Source organism: Ammospiza caudacuta, chromosome 3 (assembly GCF_027887145.1).
Source record: "Ammospiza caudacuta isolate bAmmCau1 chromosome 3, bAmmCau1.pri, whole genome shotgun sequence".
NCBI lineage: Eukaryota > Metazoa > Chordata > Aves > Passeriformes > Passerellidae > Ammospiza > Ammospiza caudacuta.
In genome coordinates, this window is record NC_080595.1 from 6827244 (window position 1) to 6848755 (window position 21512).

The 21512-nt window shown below is 39.6% G+C and overlaps 1 protein-coding gene across 4 annotated transcripts in view; it reads left to right on the forward strand.

Annotated features, from left to right (window-relative positions):
* CDC42BPA (CDC42 binding protein kinase alpha) overlaps positions 1–21512 on the forward strand; it is a 181998-nt gene that overhangs the window by 150184 nt on the left and 10302 nt on the right. For 3 of the 4 annotated variants that reach the window (XM_058801005.1, XM_058801008.1, XM_058801007.1), the window contains 9 exons: positions 588–727; positions 1606–1687; positions 2835–3051; positions 3802–3864; positions 5449–6042; positions 8527–8624; positions 10014–10098; positions 11567–11690; positions 13006–13123. In XM_058801005.1, the coding sequence (XP_058656988.1) occupies positions 588–727; positions 1606–1687; positions 2835–3051; positions 3802–3864; positions 5449–6042; positions 8527–8624; positions 10014–10098; positions 11567–11690; positions 13006–13123 (1521 nt within the window). Of the gene's footprint in view, positions 1–587; positions 728–1605; positions 1688–2834; positions 3052–3801; positions 3865–5448; positions 6043–8526; positions 8625–10013; positions 10099–11566; positions 11691–13005; positions 13124–17082; positions 17314–21512 lie in introns of those variants that run through there. The other variant, XM_058801009.1, reaches the window with a different exon arrangement.

Below are 21512 nucleotides of genomic sequence, written 5' to 3' on the forward strand. Positions count from 1 at the left end.
GCTGACATTACTTTGAATATTGGGGGGCTAGATTCAATTACATCTTAGGGTAGCAGTTTGGAAACTAAGATTTAAATTTTCACAAAGCAACTCTTAGCATTGTCAGCAGTGATCCTCTCTCCATCTCTGTTGGTCAATGTGCTTTGGGTTGGTCTTGAGCAGTTTCATCTCTGCAGATCAGATCATCTTCCAGGCTCTGTGGGTTTTTTGAGTCTTTCTGCTAGTACTGTCTGTGGTTACTGGTGTGGATATTTGCACAGAAATATTAAAATAGCTACTCAGCTTAGTTTTGGCCATAATTCTGTGGCCAACTAGAGACGAGTTCTTGTCTCCATGTTTCTTAATACAGCTCTGAATGAATTTGTGAAATGAGAAGAAAGAATCTGTGATGCTATTAATTTATTAACTAGTATATTGTCTGTCTGTGTTTGTTGGCCTTACTGCTCCTGGGCTCTTGCATATGTTACTTAACATCATCACTGAATTAAAACTTTCCAGCCCAGATGAGCAAACTGATTTTTGTGCTGTTTTATTTTTTGATTGCATCTAAACTAACAGAGAGTTGATCAGAATTTATCTTTCTAAAGGTCCCCAAGCCAGCTGGAGTAAAGAAAGGTTGGCAGAGAGCACTGGCAGTGATCTGTGATTTTAAACTCTTCCTGTATGATGTAGCAGAAGGAAAAGCATCTCAGCCCAGCGTGGTAGTGAGTCAGGTCATAGACATGAGGTAAGCTCTTTGCTGCTGGTGGGAGCTTGCTAGAGGCACCAGGAGGTTTTGTGCTGCTTTTCCTTTTTGTCAAATCAGTAAGCAAGCTCCAGAGCTTTTATGAAACCCTTTAATCCATGCTGAAAGGCACTAATTTTCTGGGATAAAAAAAATAAAAGAGCAGTTAGCAGTTACTTGGAGTTAGCCTGAACTACACTTGTTTGTTCCTCTATGGATGTCTAAACTTCCATTACAACATCATGTGCAAAGAGCATCTGTTCAGCTGTGGAGAAGATCTGGAATGAATAAAGAATTAAAAATAACACCATTTTGGAGTTGAATAGAGTTTTCAAAGACATAAAACTTTGTTGTAGGGTAAATGTATTACAATTTCTGCTTGAAAAGGGCTGAGTAGTTTGTTCCCACTATCTTCAGTACTACTGAAATACTACTAGCCTCACTGAAGGCTGAGAATATCTAACATAGCAACTAACTAAAGCTCATCTCTGATCTAAGTTAGTTCATCCAGGAAGCCCCAAACTGCTGAAAGTTATAGCTTCTAGGTGAGTTTGGATTTTTATGAGAGTTGGAGAAGTTATTCTTTGTTCCACTTATTTTTTAAGTTGGACTTTTTCTTTAAAGGTTTTAATTTATACAGATTAAAAACAGTTACAGAATATCTGAATAGATTTATTTCCATCAGCATTTACCAGGAATTAATTATGCAACATTTCATTTGTGAGTTTTATCTTCAGATACAGATGAAAGGATAATTTTAAAAATCAGATCTCAGTGCTGACTTGTTTCCTTCACTAAGCAAGAGTATTGAAAAAGTAAAATCCAAACATACAGATTTTGCTCATTAACTCTTTTCCAATTATGTTTATGATCTCCATAAGGGATGAAGAATTCTCAGTGAGTTCTGTCTTGGCCTCAGATGTCATCCATGCAAATCGGAAAGATATCCCCTGTATCTTTAGGGTGAGTATGACACCCTGGGTTTCACAGGGCAATGTGTGCTGTGACAGCTCACCAGTATTTTATTTCCTTGGCCAGTTCTGCCCCTGTGGAATCCATGGCAGCAGCAGCAATGCATAGGGATCTGTACATATGTAATTTCTGTGGTAAAAGTAGCACTGGTACATCTAGACAAGCATTCATCTCCGTGTGGGTCGTATTTTTTCGTCTTCACAATAAGACATATTTTCCTCCATTTCTTCTTAGTCATTTGAAATTCTTCTGTTCATCATGACCTTGTACATTTTCATTTCCTCAAGTTGGCCTCTGCTTCTCAATTTAACTTACTGGGTTATTGCTGAAGTCTTTATTTTTTATACTTTTTTTTTACGTATGCTTTGGATATCTGAAAACTCCCATTCATCAGATAGTCAGTACAGAAATTGAGTGCAAAATGCTCATCAAAATTTATGTCTAGTCTCTAGTATAAGGATTTTTGTCATTACTGGCTTATTCTAATATTCTTATTTTTGTTAGATATTCTGTTAAAGTTTTGACCTCAGTGAAATTTCCTTGATGTCTTATAAGTTCCACCATCATTTCTTTACTGTGCCTTTGTATTTCAGTCATTGTTTCTCCAGTTTTTAGACTGTTCATCACTCAGTGTGCTGAGAGGAGATAAAACCTACAAAAGGGGCTTTCCATTTTATCATTAATAGCTGTATCAAATGCATGAAAAGGATCACAGAGCATTCTTTCAATGAAAGCCATTCCTATTGCATTAAAAATTAAGGAAATCTATAGCTCTTGAAAATACAGAAAACGTTATAAAAATGCTTTTTGTTAATTATAAAATTGCTGTGAGAAACAATTGACTGCCCTATTTAGAGCAGACATGCATGAATTATAAAATAAATACAAATGCATTTAAAATAAAGCCAACTTTTTCTCTGATTTTTAAAATATTCATGTCTGCTTTTCTGCTGTGGGTTCTTGATTAAGATAAGAGTGTTTTCTATTAACTGAAGAGAAATTTTTACTTCCTTAATTCAGATAACTAATTAAAAGGGCATTTACAGGCATCTGATTCCCTTGTAAAAACGATCACGAGGAAATTTTTTATCACTTATGACTTAAAACTATGTTTTGATTTTTTTTTTTTTTTTTGCAGGTTACAGCCTCCCAGCTCTCTGCATCCAGTAACAAGTGTTCAATCCTGATTCTAGCAGATGGTGAGAATGAAAAAAGCAAGTGGGTGGGCGTGCTGAACGAGTTGCATAGGATCTTGAAGAAGAACAAGCTCAAAGACCGCTCAGTCTATGTCCCCAAAGAAGCTTATGACAGCACCTTGCCCCTCATCAAAACAACACAGTCAGCAGCAATCATAGGTATGAAGTTATTTAGAAGAAAGCTCTAAGAAAAATGGGAATGCTAAAAGCATGATTTTTTAGGAAAAAATGTGTTAGATGGTTATCTACTGAATAGAGAGTAATAGGTGGTGGTTTTATCCCATGTGGGCCTAAGAGAAAAGTGCAAGTTAGTACCCAGCACTTTTGTCAGATCTTTTAAGAGTATTCCCTCTATTCACCCATATTCATAATTATCCACCAATATTCATAATTATGAATAATTTTGACTGAGAATTGGACATTCCTCTTTTGTTACTCTGTAAACATAATTCCCTAACTGGGCAAAATTAGCACTATAGAGTAGGTGTCAATCACTCACTTCAAAATCTGCTGGTTGGACCAGAGAGAAGATGTAAGATCAGAGGTTGAATTTAGTAATTTCAAATAGTACTGCATAAAATATGTTAAACTCTGATTATGTAAATTATTTCAATATAATAATATAGTTACTTCAAAGCTGGTGCTAGACTGAAGTTCTCTGAACAATTATGTTTCTAGCTGTTACTTTAACTAACAGAAGAAATGGGAAAATAGTTTTTTGAGAAATTTGAAGGATTAGGAGGTTGCCAATTTTTTTAAATACATGAATATATTAGGTTTGGTTTTATATACAATTATTTCAATATATTATAAAAACTGTCTCTGTTAATGAAAATTATAACTATGGTTTATGTGATTCATAAAGTACTTCCAAAGAAAAATAACCTTTTTTTTCCCTTAATGTCATAGACCATGAAAGAATAGCTCTGGGGAATGAAGAAGGGTTGTTTGTTGTGCATGTCACCAAAGATGGTAAGAAACTAGGAACTGGTAATAATTTCCCTAATACTAAATCGTCTTTTTCTTTCTTGTTTCATTTTTCATTATTTACTACATTATCAGCTGGACAGCTCCATGAGAGACCAAAAGGTGTTCTGTGTGCTCTCTGATTTGGTTATCCTTTCCAATATCAAGGTTTTGGAATGCAGTTGAAGTTTTTTCCCCTATTTTCCCCCAACTGTCTCAATACTGATTTCAGACCAGGTTGCTCAGGGCTTTATCCAGTTGTGTGTTGAAAATCCCCAAGGACACAGGTTCCATGATCTCTCTGGACTGCCTGTTGCAAATTACTGTCACGATGCATCACTTCCTTTTTATACTCAGGAGAAACCTCTCTTATTTGAATTTCCTGCTGTGTACCTCAGCAAGAGTCATGGCTTAATCCTTTGTAAAACCTCCTCCTTGGTACTGGAAGTGAAAACTTCTGTGCAGTACTGCAACATGTGCTAACAGATTGCCCAAGTTAATTGAACAAATGACATGTTTAATTGTATGCTTCAGCTCTGAGGCTTTTTCTTGATTCAGTAGTTTTTTGCTATAAACTGTTTTTGAAATGAACGCTGAAATAATGCACTTGTTGTTAGTGCATCAGATCTGCTCCTCCCATTTCTGATGAGGAAGAACCAAAGGCTCATCCAGAATTTGCACATCTGGTGTTATTAAAACACTAGTTTTGATTCTGTACTTTTTAATACTGCAGGGAAGCAATAAAGGGGATTTCTTGTGCTTCATCACTCTTGTGCTGAGGATGACACAGGAGCAGTCAGGAGGCAGGATTGTAGAAAGAGAAAAGAAGGCTTTATTCAAGAGAACCACGTGGTTTTATAGAGTGATAACCATAGATTCTGTTTGATTGGCTAACTAACAAAAACACCTTCCTCATATGCTGTTCTTGAGAAGAACAGAAAGATGAAGTAGAAACACACCACCTGCAGATTGCTTATACTTAACAAGTTACCACATCCTTACTACTCCCTAAAAATTCTCACAAGCTGCTGTGAGAAACACTTCCCGTTTCTCTCTCCCTGTCCCATGGCGTCCACACTTGGGTTTCTTTCCTAGTTCATCTTTACAAATACATGTTATAATCAATTCACACTTCACCATTACTTACTTGATTTTGTGGGGGGCTGTGGTGGTGTTCACAAGGGTCCCAGGACGAGTGAAGAGATGAGAATCTTGGCTCCATGTTTCAGAAGGCTGATTTATTGTTTTATGATATATATGTTATATTAAAAGAAAATTATATATTAAGACTATAGTAAAAGAAAAGAAGAAAGGAGACATCAGAAGGCTAGAAAAGAAAGAAGAGGAATGATAATAAAATCTTGTGACTGACCAGAGAGTCCAAGACAGCTGGACTTTGATTGGCCATTCATTAAAAACAACCACATGAGACCAATCTGAGATGCACCTGTTGCATTCCACAGCAGCAGATAATAATTGTTTACATTTTGTTTCTGAGGCCTCTCAGCTTTGCAGGAGAAAAGATACTAACAAAAGGATTTCTCATAAAACATGTGTGTGACAGGGGGCTTGTTCTGATTTTTCTTTCAGAGATTATCCGTGTTGGTGACAATAAGAAGGTCCATCAGATCGAGCTCATCCCGAGCGAGCAGCTCATCGCCGTAATCTCAGGACGGAACCGCCACGTGCGGCTCTTCCCCATGGCCGCCCTGGATGGAAGGGAGACTGACTTCTATAAGCTGGCAGAGACCAAGGGCTGCCAGGCCATCGTGTCTGGGCACGTGCGCCACGGGGCCCTCACCTGCCTGTGCGTGGCCATGAAGAGGCAGGTGCTCTGTTACGAACTCAATCAGAGCAAGACGCGCCACAAAAAGATCAAGGAGATCCAGGTGCAGGGGAACGTCCAGTGGATGTCCATCTTCAGCGACCGTCTCTGTGTAGGCTACCAGTCAGGTTTCCTCAAGTACCCCCTCCATGGGGAGGGCGGCCCGTACAGCCTACTCCACCCGGACGACCACACGCTCTCATTTATCTCACAGCAGCCAACTGATGCCATCTGTGCAGTCGAGATCTCAACTAAAGAATACCTGCTGTGTTTTAGCAGCGTCGGGGTTTACGTCGACTGCCAGGGCCGAAGATCCAGGCAGCAGGAGTTGATGTGGCCCGCAACTCCATCTTCTTGCTGTGAGTTGTGCTCTCTGTGTGTCTGAAGTGATCTCTGTTTGTGTTGATAGCCATGGGAGGTGGAGTTCTGGGCTAATTACCTGACGGGTTAATGGATGCTCTCAGCCACTATCACCATTTTCAATCTAGCTGGAGGTATCAGACCCCAGGAATTCCTCTGGCTGCCCTGAAGGACTCGAGACCCTGACAGGGGGCTCAGAGACCTTGGCACAGAGTCAAAAACACCTGTGCCTTTGATTTTAACCCTTGGAAAAAACAATTACCAACCTTTATATGAGGATTCACAAGCCACAGAAGTTTAGGTAGAACGATAGTTAGTTTGTTACAAGATAGAAAAGTAGAATTTTGCGTTTTTAGAATGGGGGTTCAGAAGCCAAGATAGAGGGATCTGGGCATGCCTTGTCCTTCTTCTTTCTTCTTCTTAGCCTCCATCTTCTGGGTGATGTTGGCACTTTTGGATTGCTTTAGAGTAGGGAGCACACTGTCTAACATAGGTGATGGGTATTGGGAAATTATTGTAAATCATGTACACGTATATTTTAGTATAAAAGATAGCACTACCTCTGAGATGGTCAGTGTGCCTCAACCCAACCTGCCAGACAGACCTCGGGGGTCAGAGAAAGAATATTAATAATAATATTCTTCAGCAAATAAACAACCTTGAAAACCAGAACAGAAGAATCCTGACTCCTCCTTCAGCTGCTGGGCTGGGAAAAGAGACTGACACATCTCGGGGTCATCATGACCACAGAGACTCCAAGAAGAGGGTTTAATCCTCATTCATGCTAGTTTCAACAACTCTGGCACTGACATCTACTTGCTGGAGCACAAAGAGGAATCATGAGTCAGGATTTCTAACTCTAAAACAGCCAAAATTTCAGGTTCAACAGAGGCTAGTGGGAATTTTATGTATTTGCTACCACCAGTGCTGGACTGTTGTTATTTAAAGTCTTGGAATGTGATTGTACTTTAGGTTCCAGCTTTCGTCATGCTGAGAGTCATTAGGATAGTAGTTTGACTTGCTTTAATGGTATTTGTTCCTACTTACTAGTCTGTTTTGTCTTTTCTTTATTTATTTGTTCATTCTTTATTCCTCAGCAGGTTTTGTCTACAACCTTCTTTTTCATCTCCTCTCTCCTTTTTCAAAAAGTCACTAAGTTGCTCTCCTGTTTCTCTCACCCCTTCTAAAATACAATGCATAGGAGGCAATATAAAAATATATATTTCATAACCTTAAGGAAAAATACTGTAATTTTTCAAGATTTTCATCTTTTCCAAGATTTTCCACCAAGGTCTGTTAAACATTTATTGCACCTTATTTCAAGGCTGGGTCTTTATCTCTGTGACAGTTTTAAGGGAAAAAAACCAAACCTGAATGTTTAAAGTCTTTCTGAATGCAGATAAAGATTAGCCAAATCTGCACTCAAAGTAGTGAAAAAGCCCAATTCTGTGTTGATTTTTAGAACAGTCTGCCTTCTCACCTCACTGTGGTAGCAGTCTAGTCACACTGTAAAGAGGAGAAGTAATTCACCTTGCTTGAGTGAAGGCCCTTCTGAGTATGGAGGAAGCAACATTTGCAGGGTGTTTGCCAATTTCAAGCAATTTTACTCAATTGATTATTACAGTGGACTCAGACAAGGAATTAATCAAAACAGAAGGTTATGTGATAGATTGAAAAATGTGTATTTTTCACACATAGTTCATCTACACTTGCCATTGTTATTTGTGACAGTTTTTTGCTTGTCCTAAATGAAGTGATGATGATTTCCAACTCAGAATGAAGGTGTATTTTATAGCAAAAGCTGTTACATTTAAACACAACTTGGATGCTCTTGTTAGTCTTGGCAGACTGTGGCAGTCTTGTTGCCGACATGGAAATACTGAGTTCTCCTTTAGAAGTGGTCCCAGTGAAACAGATTTCATCCTGGGGAAATGTGCCAGATAAGTAGCAGAAGATTTCTCTTTACAATCCAGAAAATGAGAAGAGAGAATTAGAATTAAAGAAACATGACTTTTATGACTGTGTCATGGTGCTTAGTTCCAAGTGATGCTCATTTACTGTATAGTCCAAAGACTCAGAGGTCAGTTCATTCAACTGGCAGTTATTAAATAGAGCAGAGTATTTTCCTACCACATCATTAACAATATGTGAGCTCTTGTTAAAAATGGAGCTTTTAGGAGGAAAAAGCCTTTGAAATACATCAGGATTTGGCAGAGTAAACCATAATGTTTTACAGTTCAGAAAGTAGGTTTTCAGCAAAGTTAAAAGTCATGGAGGTTGTAAGTTTTTGGGTGATGCTGGTTTGCCTTCAGAATAAATTTCTTGGTCACTTTTGAGTTAAAGCACATTTTTCAAAGCTTGTTGTTGGATTGTGGAGCACTGGTTTTATTTTTTTAAATAAATATGGTTAAACTGTTAAGAAATTGTCTATTTTGGGCCATGTCCAAAAGCAGATGACACAATGCCTCATGATTCCCTCCCAGGTTACAATGCACCATACCTCTCTGTGTACAGTGAAAATGCAATTGATGTCTTCGACGTGAACTCCATGGAGTGGATTCAAACTATTCCTCTCAAAAAGGTAACTTCCCATTTCAGTGTGGGCCAAGGAGTATGTCCAGAACCAATACTGCTCATTACAACTGCTTGTGGGAACATAATTGAATTAAAAGAAGAGCTACTGCAAATAAACTCATGTATTTTTTTTTGGAAATAGAAGATAGAAAATGTATTTTTCGTGTGGTTGCACTGTTTTAGATGAATGGTCAATCTGGAGCATATGGCTATGTTTCAGATTTACTGATACTGTTGTAATAATGAGAGGAATTAATTGGCATTAATTACATATGGCTTCATTGGGCCTGATTGTGATTATTACCAGAGGATGGTGGATGTTAAGATAATTACACAGGCCTTCAAAAATCTGTCTCCTGCTGCTCCTGAACATATGGTAGACAGACAGGGTGAGAACATTTTGTTTCAAGCAGTAGAAACACCAACAACAGGATGATGTCAGTTTGGATCTCTTATCAAAAGGAAGATGTTGCTGAAAACTTGACACTTCCTTGGTATTTAGAAGGTGTTTGCTCAGCTGTATTTTGGAAAGAAAAGTCATTTTTTTTCCTTGTGGTTTAGACTGACTTCAGCTTTGTGTCAGAGTCAACACAATTCCTTTACTGGCATTCCAATGAGACAGAGCTACAGGACATTGCCCCTGTGGTCTTGTGTTGGTCATTCAGTCTCTGAATATCAATTTCCCATGTGCCAGATGCAAACCACGATATTCTGGCAGTGCTGTGAGGATACATCATGCAAAGATCAAAGTGCTCAGCTATTAACATCTTGAAGATAGACCAATCTGGACTTTTATGGGGAAGTTCTTTCTGGTGTCTAAACTTTGAGTTATTAAGCAGTTGGAGCATTTTTTTTCCCTGCACAGTTAGAATGTGATTTAATACTTTGATTAATATTTGGCTCAAGACTTCCCTTTTAATGGAAGCTACTTTCAGTAAAAAAAACTACTACACTTAGGAGTCTCAAAAATAGCCATTTATTATGAAGAGTCTGTTTCTAACACAATTTACGGAGTGTGGAATGCCTCTTTCACTTTTATGCTGGAAATCACAAATACCAGTAGGTTTTAGCAGTCTGTGTGTGCTCTTATCAAGCTGCAGAGCATTATTGTGACATGGTGCTAACACAAAGTAAAAGCTCAGCCTATTGCTTTGTACATCTAATGAAAAAATTGAGTTGATATATGAACTAGACTTGTAACACAACTATTCATTTAAATGCTGGGAGGAATGATGTTAAGCCTGTGTCTTGAAGTGGAATTTTAAGCAACCCTCTCTGTACTCATTCTCAAAAAAAAAAAAGAGTTTAAAATTCTTTTGAGCTCTTCTTTGTGGCTTTAATGACTTGGAATTGTTACTCTTGAGAGTGTTACAAGGACTGTTTTTCCTTGTTTCAGGTACGACCCTTGAATACAGAAGGATCACTAAACCTTTTAGGCCTGGAGACAGTCAGATTAATATATTTCAAAAACAAAATGGCAGGTAAGTAAAGAGAAGCCAATTTTCATCATCCACATTTTTGTTTAGAAAGAACATTTGTCTGCATCTGTGCATTACATAAAGGAATCTCTTAAATGTCTGTGAGCTTGTTAACTTGGGAAAAAGCTAAAGCTTATGGATTCCACAGTGATTGCAATGCTCTCTCTTCTCTGAACTTCTTTTGCCTTTTGAATATTCAATAAAGACTTGAATGAAGACTGGAACTAGAAACTAGAATGACTGGATGCTCCCTCCAAATGTGGGATCACCTGCCAGAACACTGCCTAAAAAAGCCTGCACAATTTAAAACTTCAGTAGTCATTTTGGCAGCACCAGATTAAAATCAATACTATATTTAACCTTTAATACTATATTTAACATATGTTTCCCAAGCATTTTAAAGTAATACAATGTATTTGTAACTTATTATTAGGGCCAGCTATGACTGTGTGTCACAACTTTAGCTTCAAAAATCTATTTCTATTACAAGTCTTTCTGACTTTTTTTTTTTACTTTTTAAAGCCCTTTCATAAGCATGCTCCTGAGGAATTTCCTAAAACTTTTGCTCAACCTCTTAGGTGGAGAGGGGACATGCTCTGTTTCAACAACCAAAAGCTATAAATTTTTGTTAACAACTTTCTGAAAACAGTGGAAAGAAACACTCTAGGAAAATGTACTGCTGCTGGCACTGTCTCAGTGCTTATTTCAATTGCCAGCAAATTAGTACAAAAGGAATGGCAGTGGTGGAGAGGAGAAATATGCTGGAAGTATGTCTAGAGAATTTTCAAGTCTAATAAAGACTGTACATTAGAGCTGATCTTAAGGAAAGAAGAGATTTGTGTTCCATACAAAACTGTTTTGTCAGTGAGCTTATTAAGTGTCACTTTAGTCTCCATAAATAGAAAACAAGACAGAACAGTTGCAATGTTCATTCAAAGTCACACAGCTGTTGTGTGATAATCGCGGTTTTCCTTTTCATGTCTTTAATATAAAGATCCCTTGGCCAGATGTGCACACATGGAAAAAATCTTCCCTTTTCCCACAGTTGCATCAAAATACGTCAATGTCCAAACATTTCAAAAGCAGTGTTCTCTTTGGAGCAGGGAATGAATGAAAGAGAATCTTGCATTCAGTTTCCAGACAGTGGGCAGAACAAAACGGTTCTAGTGATTTTCAGTGGGAATTTTGAGACAAGACTCAAGATTCTCTTCCTGCCCACCAAAATGTTTATTTCAAAGAACACATCAGTGGTGTTTTGAGAACACAGGTGGTGGCAGCTTGTGTGTGAAGAATGGTTAAGTCTGTTGGTACGTAACAGAGTAGTGGATAGTGGCCAAGGAAACCCATAAACCAGAGAAGGTTTGGTGGGAAAGGAGTGGTTTCCAGCACAAGCAGAGCAGAAGTAGAGTGTTGAAACTCAAATTCCATTAGTAGCTGAGGAACTGCATCCCCATTTTTGTGCTGGTTTCAGAGGGGGACGAGCTGGTGGTGCCTGAGACGTCAGACAACAGCCGGAAGCAGATGGTGCGGAACATCAACAACAAGCGGCGCTACTCCTTCCGCGTGCCCGAGGAGGAGAGGATGCAGCAGAGGAGGTCTGTATTCCACCTGTGCTTGTCCTCTGTCCCTGCCTGTAGGCCCTGATGGACACTGACTGGTGCCAGGGTCGTGCTGCATTCATTCTGTGGCTTTCTGGAGTGGCCATTCAGGTGTTCCTGTCTCTTCTCTGCCCTGTTAATCCTCACTGTAACTTGTGTCAATACCAGCTTGGATATGGATTTGCACTGGATGCACAATTAGTTCAGATGAATTGTGTGAAGCAGCTGTAATTTGGAATGCATGCCTCCAGTTACTGTATGCAGGTGCATAGGTGTGCACATACCCTATGTATATATAAAACTCTCCAATAAACGCTTTGCAAAAGGACATTACTTTGCTAACTATGCATATGGATCAATTACTTTCAGATTCTGGTTCTGTTTTTCTTTCTGAAGGAGATTTTCCTCTCAGCACTATTCCAGGACATCTGTTTCTTCGATTTCTAGATTTAACTACATAGATTTTTTATAAAGCTCACAAAAACTTATCTCTTCAGGGGACATAGGACTGCAGGGTGTATTTCTAATGGGAGTGTTTAGCAGGTTACAAATACTTTCCTAAATGGCAACAAAACCAGGTCTGCACTACAGGCAGTGTTCGCAGAGGATGTTATTGACCATTTCCTGTGACCTGCTGCTGTGCTAAGCCACACTCCAAGAGCTGAGTATTTCACTTTTCTAATTTCCAGCATCTTGCACCATTGGTTGGCTCCCAGTTTGTCTTTTTGGCTCTAAGGAAAGTAACAACTGTATGCAGTGGAGATAAAATTCCATTTCTTGTTCTTGCCTTTTCTAAGTTGATTGACATTTGGTCTCTTTAAAATTTATTTATTCTGAGTTCTGAAATGCATCCTTGCCATTTTGAAGAGCTTTTAATTCTGACCACAGACTGAGAAAGGTACTGCAGTATTACTTTAATTATATTTTCTTATTTTATACTTCATTTTCATCTCAACTTTGTAATATATCCCAAGCAAGTCTGGCTTTTACTCATCTTACAGAACTTTTTATCAGCTCATTCTGTCAATGTTAGCAACTACTGGGCATGGGCTGTTAAGCTGCAAACAGCATTCTTTTATCCTGGCCCCTTGCCCTCTCTTCAAGCTGGAACCTTCTCCACACCAGTACTGACAGCAGGGATTTATCACTGTTATCATGGTTAAATAGAGTCATAGACTCATGGAATTGTTTAGGTTGGAAAAGACTGGGTAATTTCCGTTTGAAAATAGCTGATAATCAAAGCTGTACATGTTTTATAAATGCCCATCCTGTCCTCAAAGGAAATACCTAAACAAAGTATCTTCTCTTCCAGGGAGATGCTACGTGATCCAGAAATGAGAAATAAGTTAATTTCTAACCCAACTAATTTTAACCACATAGCACATATGGGTCCAGGAGATGGCATACAGATTCTCAAAGACCTCCCAATGGTAAGTACAAAAGGACATGTGAGAGTGACTGACTGCTGCAGAGGCTGCAAATAAGTGAGAGAAAAACAAGTGCAATTTTAATGTGTAATCAGTGACATATTTCCTATCAGGATCAGTGTAACAATGGGAATGGAGTAAAAATGCTCTGCTGTATGTAATGAAATTTAAGCAAAGAGCATGACAAGCATTGAGTGGAGGAGGAGGAGGTGGAGTGCCTAATGCCAGGTTGGCCTCACAGTGATGATGATAATTTTTATGACCCATATGAAGGTGCAAATTTTACATTATTTGTGCTGTTTGTGGGTATGGAAAGAGAAATTCCCTTCTCGGTGAACTGGAGTTCAATTCCTTTTTTCTCCTCCCATCTTTGCCTATTTCTTCACAGCCTGTTTTCCTGTAGCAATTCAATAATGTGTACTGCTCAAATTTCTTCCCATGCCAAGTGCTATCTTTCCTGTTCTCTTCAAATTAAGTAGTCTCAGTGAAACAGAACTTCTTGAATAAAAACGAAGCTTTAAAGTTGAAAAATGGAAAAAGAAAATGTGTTCATTTCCATAAAACCTCATGTAGGAAGTAATCACTTGGAAGTTACTGAAATCTCTGATGAGCTAAAGACTAATTGATACTTTGCTCATAAGGAAGTTCTGTACTGCTTGCTTCAAGCTACCTTGAGCATCTTTTGTGTCTTTATGTGTTCTGCATTGTTTTCTAAGCACATCCACAATGACACAGATGTGATTCAGAAGATGCTAATTAGCACTGTAAGAAAGATGAGATGTTATGATAAAAACAGATGAAATTTGTTCCAGCATAACACTCAGGCATTAGCACAGAACTGCTGCCTAAAATTATCATTGTTACTACTTGGAGTTTGTGCAGAAAACAGGAAGTAGATGCTGAAATTGGGATATTCTGATGCTGAAAAGTGCAAAGGAAACAAAAATAAGACTGGAAAATAAAGCTCAGCATGCAGTTGCACGAGTTTAGGAGCCTAATCTCTGGTCTTTGGATACTCATTTTACCTCACTTTGGAAGGAAATGGTACTTTTATGTTGCACTTGACTGTAAAGTCTGCACTTTGATTTATTTTAAAGCTCATATTAGACACAGTCTGAGAAGCCTCTCAATAAGAAATATGTTTGGTGTAATGAGAAAAAGACAGTACTGTATTGTGTGTATTTTTATAAATTATCATTTTTATAAATGAACACATAATGAAGGAGCTGTTTCTAGAAAACACATGACAAATCCAAGAGATGTTGGCAGGTATGTTTCTCTTACCTGGATACAAGATTGCATGTGTCTAATGTTAGACAGAGAATGATCATTTGCTTCAGAGCAGGATGTAGATCAGAGCCTTTCTTCATTTCTCCATCTCTGGTAAGTTCTTTAAAATATTTGTGGCTCTTCTCAAGCAGAGAGAATAATCTGCTACCTCTGTAGGTAGAGCAGAAGTCATCCTTTGTCACACCATCAGTAATTGAAAGTTCATGGCACTCAAGAGCTGCAAGGACTCTTAATCAAGCCCCACATCTGACAAGTGTAAAACAAAGAATTATTCTGTCTATAGAGGTGGATTTTTTACATCATTTCTTCCACAATGTCATCTCTCCATGGTTTTCAGCTTTGAACCCTTTCTAATTGCACTTGCCTGGTGTTAGCTCACAGGTCCTGTTTCAAGTTAGGACTGGTACTGTGCTATTGCCAATCAATATGATGCTTTAAAAATAATTCATGAGTCACTTCCCACACTTTAAAATTATGAGAAGAATTAGAAAATGTGTACAATGTACAGTTGATTCCTGCACTTGTTCCACTGCTGCAGCTTCTTTTTTAAAAGTTGTTATTATTAAAACCTCCTTTTTGCAAGTAAGTATCAGTCTTAATGCTGGGAGATGTTGCTGCAAGACAAAGCAAATTTGTTTTGTATTTTTCCATCAGTTCCTTGCAATGTCATGCTGTATTTGTATTCTTAACTTAATTGGTACAGAATTGCATCAAGCATGAGACTTGAAAGTGTGTGAATTTGAAAATGTAACTTGAAATTAGGAAATAAATGTTCTGTCAAGAGCAACTTCAGTCCAGGCAGCTTTTTCTTTTCCAACAGCTTCCTGTAAGGTATTTGCCTGGACTGAGTTTCCATTTAATCCATTCCAGACTAAGAACTTTGTTTCTCAGGCACAGAAATAGAAGGAAAGGAGTTGTGTGGGCATTTGAGGTTATGTATAGAGCCTAATGTTTTACTGGAAGGGAATTTAGAATGAGAAGAGGGCATGGAAAATAAGGATGTTTCTTGGAGAATCAGTACACAAGGTAAAGAATAATCATCCAAACCTGTGTACACTTCATCTGTATGGTGGTTCCTTTTCCAGGACATGGAATTATTTCACCAGTTTCATACCTTATTCCCAAAAGGTGAACAAGTGGGAGGGTTTGTGTGCTGCTAAGTGTGTATCCTGATTTTGCAACTGGAACATCTCCTTTGTAGTTTTTAATAGATTAGTATGGTTGTAAAGGAAGACAAGAAGAGAAAGTATTTATTTTTAACAAACTTTGGCAAAGTTTGCAGCACTTTACTTTGGGAATGCCTGTTCTTGTTTGTGGAAGTGAATGGTAAAATACATTTTTGGGGCTGAGGCTGGGGGTAGCAAACAGTGCAAGGCTAATACTCACTCTTCTCAAATTCTCTTCCTCCAGCTATTTTAGGTGGTACAGCTTCTTTTTTTATGGGGTACTGGAATGCAGAAAGTGCGTGAAAAAGTGGAGTGGGACTTTTCATTTGCAGTTTCTTCTGCTTTATTTGAGCACCTTCACATTTGGCTGGATCTTCCAATAGAAATGTTTCACCCAGCATTGAGCTTTCACAGAAGTCAGTATAGTGCTGTATGGGCAAAAGGGTCCTTAGGTAGAAATAGGTTTTAATAGAGAATAGATATTTTAATCTCTGTGTTCAATGAGATTGTCACAAGCTAAATAGCCAGCTCAGCCCAGCTTTTATCTAGCACACATGGGTGAACTTTATAAAGCAAATGACAGTTTTAGGTATATGTATGTATTTATATTTATTCATTAATATGCACATATTCACTTCATAGATGCAATGTGAATCAGAAAAAAAAAAACAAAAAAAACCAAAAAACTAACCACTTCAGCCCCACTGCCTTTTTTAGGGGAAGTGCCAAGAACTGAGAGAAGCAGAGTTCGGATTGGTAGTGATGGCCCTTGATGGATGCCTGGGCTGTGTCTGTGGGCAGCAGGGGCCCTGCCCTTGTGCTGCTCTGAGCCTGGCCTGGTGGGTGCAGAGCCTGCTTGCTCTCTGCCCACCGCTGGTTTAATGGTGTCTTTTAAAAGACCAGCTGTAGAGAGTTTAATTTGTGTTGTAACTGGAATAAAGGGAGTGTTCAAACCCTTTTGCACTGTTTGTTGTGTTGAATCAGGTGCCTGTTTGTGTACAACATATTTACCTGTTTGTTTGCCCTTGCTGGTGCAGCCACATGGGGGAGAAAGATGTTTTCTCTGAGTGTTGTTTTCCAGTGTCTTCCAGTTTTCTTGGTGTGCACCAGACACTCTGGTGTGTTGGTGGAAGTTGCAGTCTCTTGGTCTAGTCCCACATTGTTCTTTCCATGAACAGACACCCTTGACTTCAGTAGAGCCCTGGTGTTTGGGCAGAACCATGGCCAGGGCTCAGAGGGAGATCAGATTTAGGGAGTTTCAGGCAACTGTAAATCTGCATACTTTTCTTCATGGTGAGCCCTTTTGGTCTGGCTTTGGCACACAAATTTGTGGGCTGCAACACACCAGAAACCAGAAGCTGTTGTTTCCTATTAGCAGAGCAGTAATCAGTACATATTTGTGTTTTATTGCTGTAGATCTGGGTCATTGTCTTGTTTTGTACAATTTGGAATGGTTCCTGTTAGTGTATCCCCAAACTTATTTGTTTACATGTTTTTCTTCCCTAGCAGCCTGTCACCAATTAACCTGGCCGTACAGTCTGGCCTCCCTTCTGCCCTCTTGTCCCCTGAAGCCACTTTATCGTGGATGCTCCTTTGTAGTGAAGATCTGAAATCTGCAACTGCACTTACTGCAGCACAGACCTCCTCTCTGTGTACATCAGATGTACAGGATTGCTTTTGCTTTCATATTCTGCATGCTTAAGTATTTTTATATACAAAAGCTGGTCTTGACTGCCATTATATTTGAACATTATGCTTCAGTTTGACCTCATTATACATGAGCCATTCTACTTCCATTCTAGATGATGTGTGAAGCTTTGCTTGTTTCAATTGAGAAACTTTTAAAGTAAATGAATACTTATCTATATTTGGTATTCTTTAAAGAAAATGGGAACCCCATGCATGCATCTAATGGTGGAGTCTATGGAGAAAGTTCCATGGAGTATCATTTTTAAAACGTTGCCATATCGTGGCTTTCTCACATTCGTGAATGCTGGCTAAATATTTTCATGATCTGCAGCTGGCCTACCCTCTGCTTTTTAGCTTGTGGTTTTAGACACTGCCATATCTCCCTTATTGGCTTTTAGGAATGTAGCTGGCTTTGCTACCAGTTCTCTGCAGAGAACTCAGCAAAGTCTGCTGTCCTGGACCATTTTGGAATGGTGGCTTCTTGTACTGATATTTAGATGCTGCTAAAGTTACTAAGAACAATTTAATGTATATTATGTCTTATATGCCATAATGTGGTAATTGATGTTTTGGTTAACAGGCAAAGCCTCATAATAACCATGTGTTTTAAAAAAACAAAGTTGGATTTTACCAGCTGAAATGAAGAGAACAGTAACAATAATGTTTGATATAATATGTATTGGGATGTGACTTAATGTTCTTCCAGACTTTAATACGTTCCACATACAAAAAGTAGTGCCTTAGGTTTAGTGGAGGGGTAAGCTATATTTTTACCATATTTTATATTTTAAGTCCTAACATTTCTAATATTACTCAGAAATACCTGTTTTAAGGAGATGAAATCAGTTGGATGAGGGGAAGAGGAACTTAGAAGTTAGAAAGGAGAAAAGGTGTTCTGATTTACTGGTGTCCATAGGAAACCAGCCCACTGCAGGCTGACTGAGCATGTACAGATGGCACAGGGGGGGAAACCAAGCCTTGAAAATCTCTTCCATTAAATCTGGATTTAGATGACTTTCAATTATGCAAGCACTCGTGTCAGCACATTCCATAGAGATTAATTAGAAACTGTTCCCATTCAGTTTGCAGGGTTATTTCTCCCCTCTCCTCCTTTACATCACACTGTGGGAGCACACTGCTCAGCTGACCTGTTACAAACATTTGAATTTCCCAATGTTTTCACACTACATGTGCTGAGGGAGGGCTGATCCTCTGCAGGGATGGCAGTGCTGGCTCCCCTTGGCACTGTCAGCGTTGAGCCAGTGTGGAGCAGTGTAGTAAAAACAGGGTGACCCCAACTCTGGGAATGATTGGCATCTGACTCCATTGATTCAGAAAGCTGAACAATTGCTTTATTAAAACTATATTGTATCACATTATACTATACTGTATTAAAGAGATACTATACCACTATACATGCTAAAGAAAACTTGTGACTGTCTGAGGCAGCCAGGATGCAGTTTTGAGCCATTTGGCCAAGGAATCAAAACAATCCTCAGCAGAATCCAATTGACAAATCACTTCAGGTAAACAATCTCCCTAACACATTCCACGTGTGCAAAAACAGTAGGAGCAGCAAGTAGAGATAAGAATAGTTTTCTTCTCTCTGTGCTTCTCCAGGAAAATTCCTGTGAGAGAGAATTATGTCTCTCTGTTCAGAGAATGTGAGTGCCACAGAACAGGACACGGCCTTGGTCACCTGTCAGCAGAGAGACTTGTCCCAGTGGTCTGACACTAACCCCTTCACCTTGCCACACAGCCTGTGTCCCCACCCTGTCAAAACACTGTTCCTCCCACTGTTGGAAATACTCTGTGTTTGTTGTACGGGTGATGATTTTAATGGAATCACTAAATTGCATGAATAACAGAAGGAAATCTCTTAACAGTCTCTAACTGCTGTGTATGCTCATCTTTTCTTCTCCCCACACCACCTCACCTGTGTTCACCTTCCTTTGTTTGTGTTGTGTCTATTTTAGATTGTAAGCTCCTCAAGGCAGGGAACTGATGCTTCTCAACTGTCTGTAAAGCACCTTTTACAACTGTGGTGCTCTTTGAAATATCAAAAAATAATAAATATTAGAATCGATTCCCAATGAGTTAAAAGTTTTATTTGTTTCTAATGTTTTAGCCAACAGCAAGGGCAGCAGCCCATCAGACTGTGTGTCAGGAAGGTGCTCAGAGGACTGGGGGTGGCAGTGTCAGCCCCTGTGTGCTGACAGCCAGCAGGGTTTGCTGTCTGCTGTCCCTGCTCCGTGTCTCGCTGCTCTTGTGGAACTGCTGGTGCCGGTGTAACCTGTACAACCATCCTTCATTGCTTTCTCTCTCTGTTGTCTTTGATAGCAGCGTTCCCCTTATCAATTCCCTCATCATCACTCCCGTCTGATCTCCTCTCCGAGCAACTTTGAGCACATCTACCACATGACTGTTAATTCAGCTGAAAAATTCCTCTCTTACGATTCCATACACCCTGCATTTTCCCCGCCTCCACGCTCTGTCCTCGGTACTCCAGACTTTGTCACTCTGAGGGTATGGATGGCTGAGTCAGGTGTTCACTCTACTAACACTGTGTGGTTTTCCTTTTGCCTGGCTATTAACGTGGGAGAAAACCCCTTGTAAGCTGTTCCTTCACCCCTCCATTTCCTTTTGTCCCAGACAATTTGCTTTCTGCAATCAGCTGGGGTCTTCCCACAGCTCTGACAAGAAACAGACACTTCATGGCCCTAGGAAAAAAAAAAAAGAAAAGTTTGGGGTGAACTTTTTTGCTATGAGAATGAAATTTTTAATCAGCAGGAAGGATGTGGGAATTTTGAATGAGAAGTTCTCTGTTCCCCAGTGTTCATGCTCCAGCAGTCACAGGGCTGCATACCAGGGTGAATTAGGAAGAGGTTCTGGATCTGTCTGTGTTGGACCAAGCTTTCAGGCTGTTTGTTTATGATGAATTCATGTGGAATGTGAGAATTTGTGCACTGTACTGGACACAGATGGAAAGGGACAGACACAACTAGTACTTCAAGCAGTTTCTAGGTTAAGGTAAATAAGTTAAATTAGAACATGTATAAACAGGATAAAAATTAAAGATAGTGACAACTTGCTGATGTAGATCCTCTTAACCCTGGTAGTTTTAGGAAGAAACTGAGGTAGGATGCTGTTCTTTAGGTATCCTTCCAATTCCAGTGTAGATTGGAAGGATGGAAGTGGTCTTCCCTTTTTTCCTCGCATTGTGCATCCAGGTCTGCCTGCCTGGGGTGTGCTGTGTCCTGTAGAAATGCAAACCAGAGTGAAGCAGGCACACAGGTACCTGCAGTGCATCACAGCTCTGCACCATGCTGGGGCCTGCAGCTCTGCCTGGGACAGATAAATCAGCAGTAAGCTGTAGGTGGATGTGTGTGATGCTGTTGTTTGCTCAGGATTTGTGTGGGTCCAGGCCATGCCCATTGCTGTCATGGGAACATTGCTCTTGGTTTCTGGCAAGGCTTCACTGCCAGGCTGCTTCAGTGCCTCTGGGCTGCCCTGCTGGAGCCCTGTCACTGGGAAGGTTTTGGAAACATACCTGCATCCAACACTGGACTGAATTTAAAAATGCAGGAGGAAAATAAATCTTCTCCTTATGGCTCCAAAACCAATTTGCACAGCTGAGCTTTGACTGGTTACATGCATGGTCATGTGTCACTGCTGTGAGTCCCAGTTGTCACAGGCATTATCACACGAGAGGAATGCTCTGTTGAAATGCAAAAAAAAATGCTGTTAAGTTGAATTGAAATCTGTTTCTCTCCTAGAGGGTCATTATAGGGTCACTGAAGCTGTATTTCAGTTCTGGTTGTGACAGGGTTGCTTTAATCCAACTGTGCTATAAAGTTGTCTGTGTTTAACATGCAGTGATGTGTCACCGGACTGTGACCCTCCCTCTACCTTCCCTTTCTCATGTGAGTAGTCTCCCTGGGATCAGTAAGAAATGACCCCTCGTGTTTCAGACAATAACTCAATTTTTTCTTTAGGAGCATCCTTCATCCTAATGTTGCAGCCTCCTAGCATAAACTGGAGGGGAAAGAAAAGTGAAGGGGCAACCTGGAGTGTCAAGATATCCTGCCTTGTTAGCTCCTTAGAGAACTAGAGGTTTAGTCTTGTGTGAGGAAAGGTGTTTGTCTGATTTGGGGCATGAGGACAGAGGTGCTGGAAGCTGTATGGAAAGCCAGGCTGTGAGTTTGGTTTCATGTATGTCCATCCTCCCTTTGTGTTTGGAGATGTTA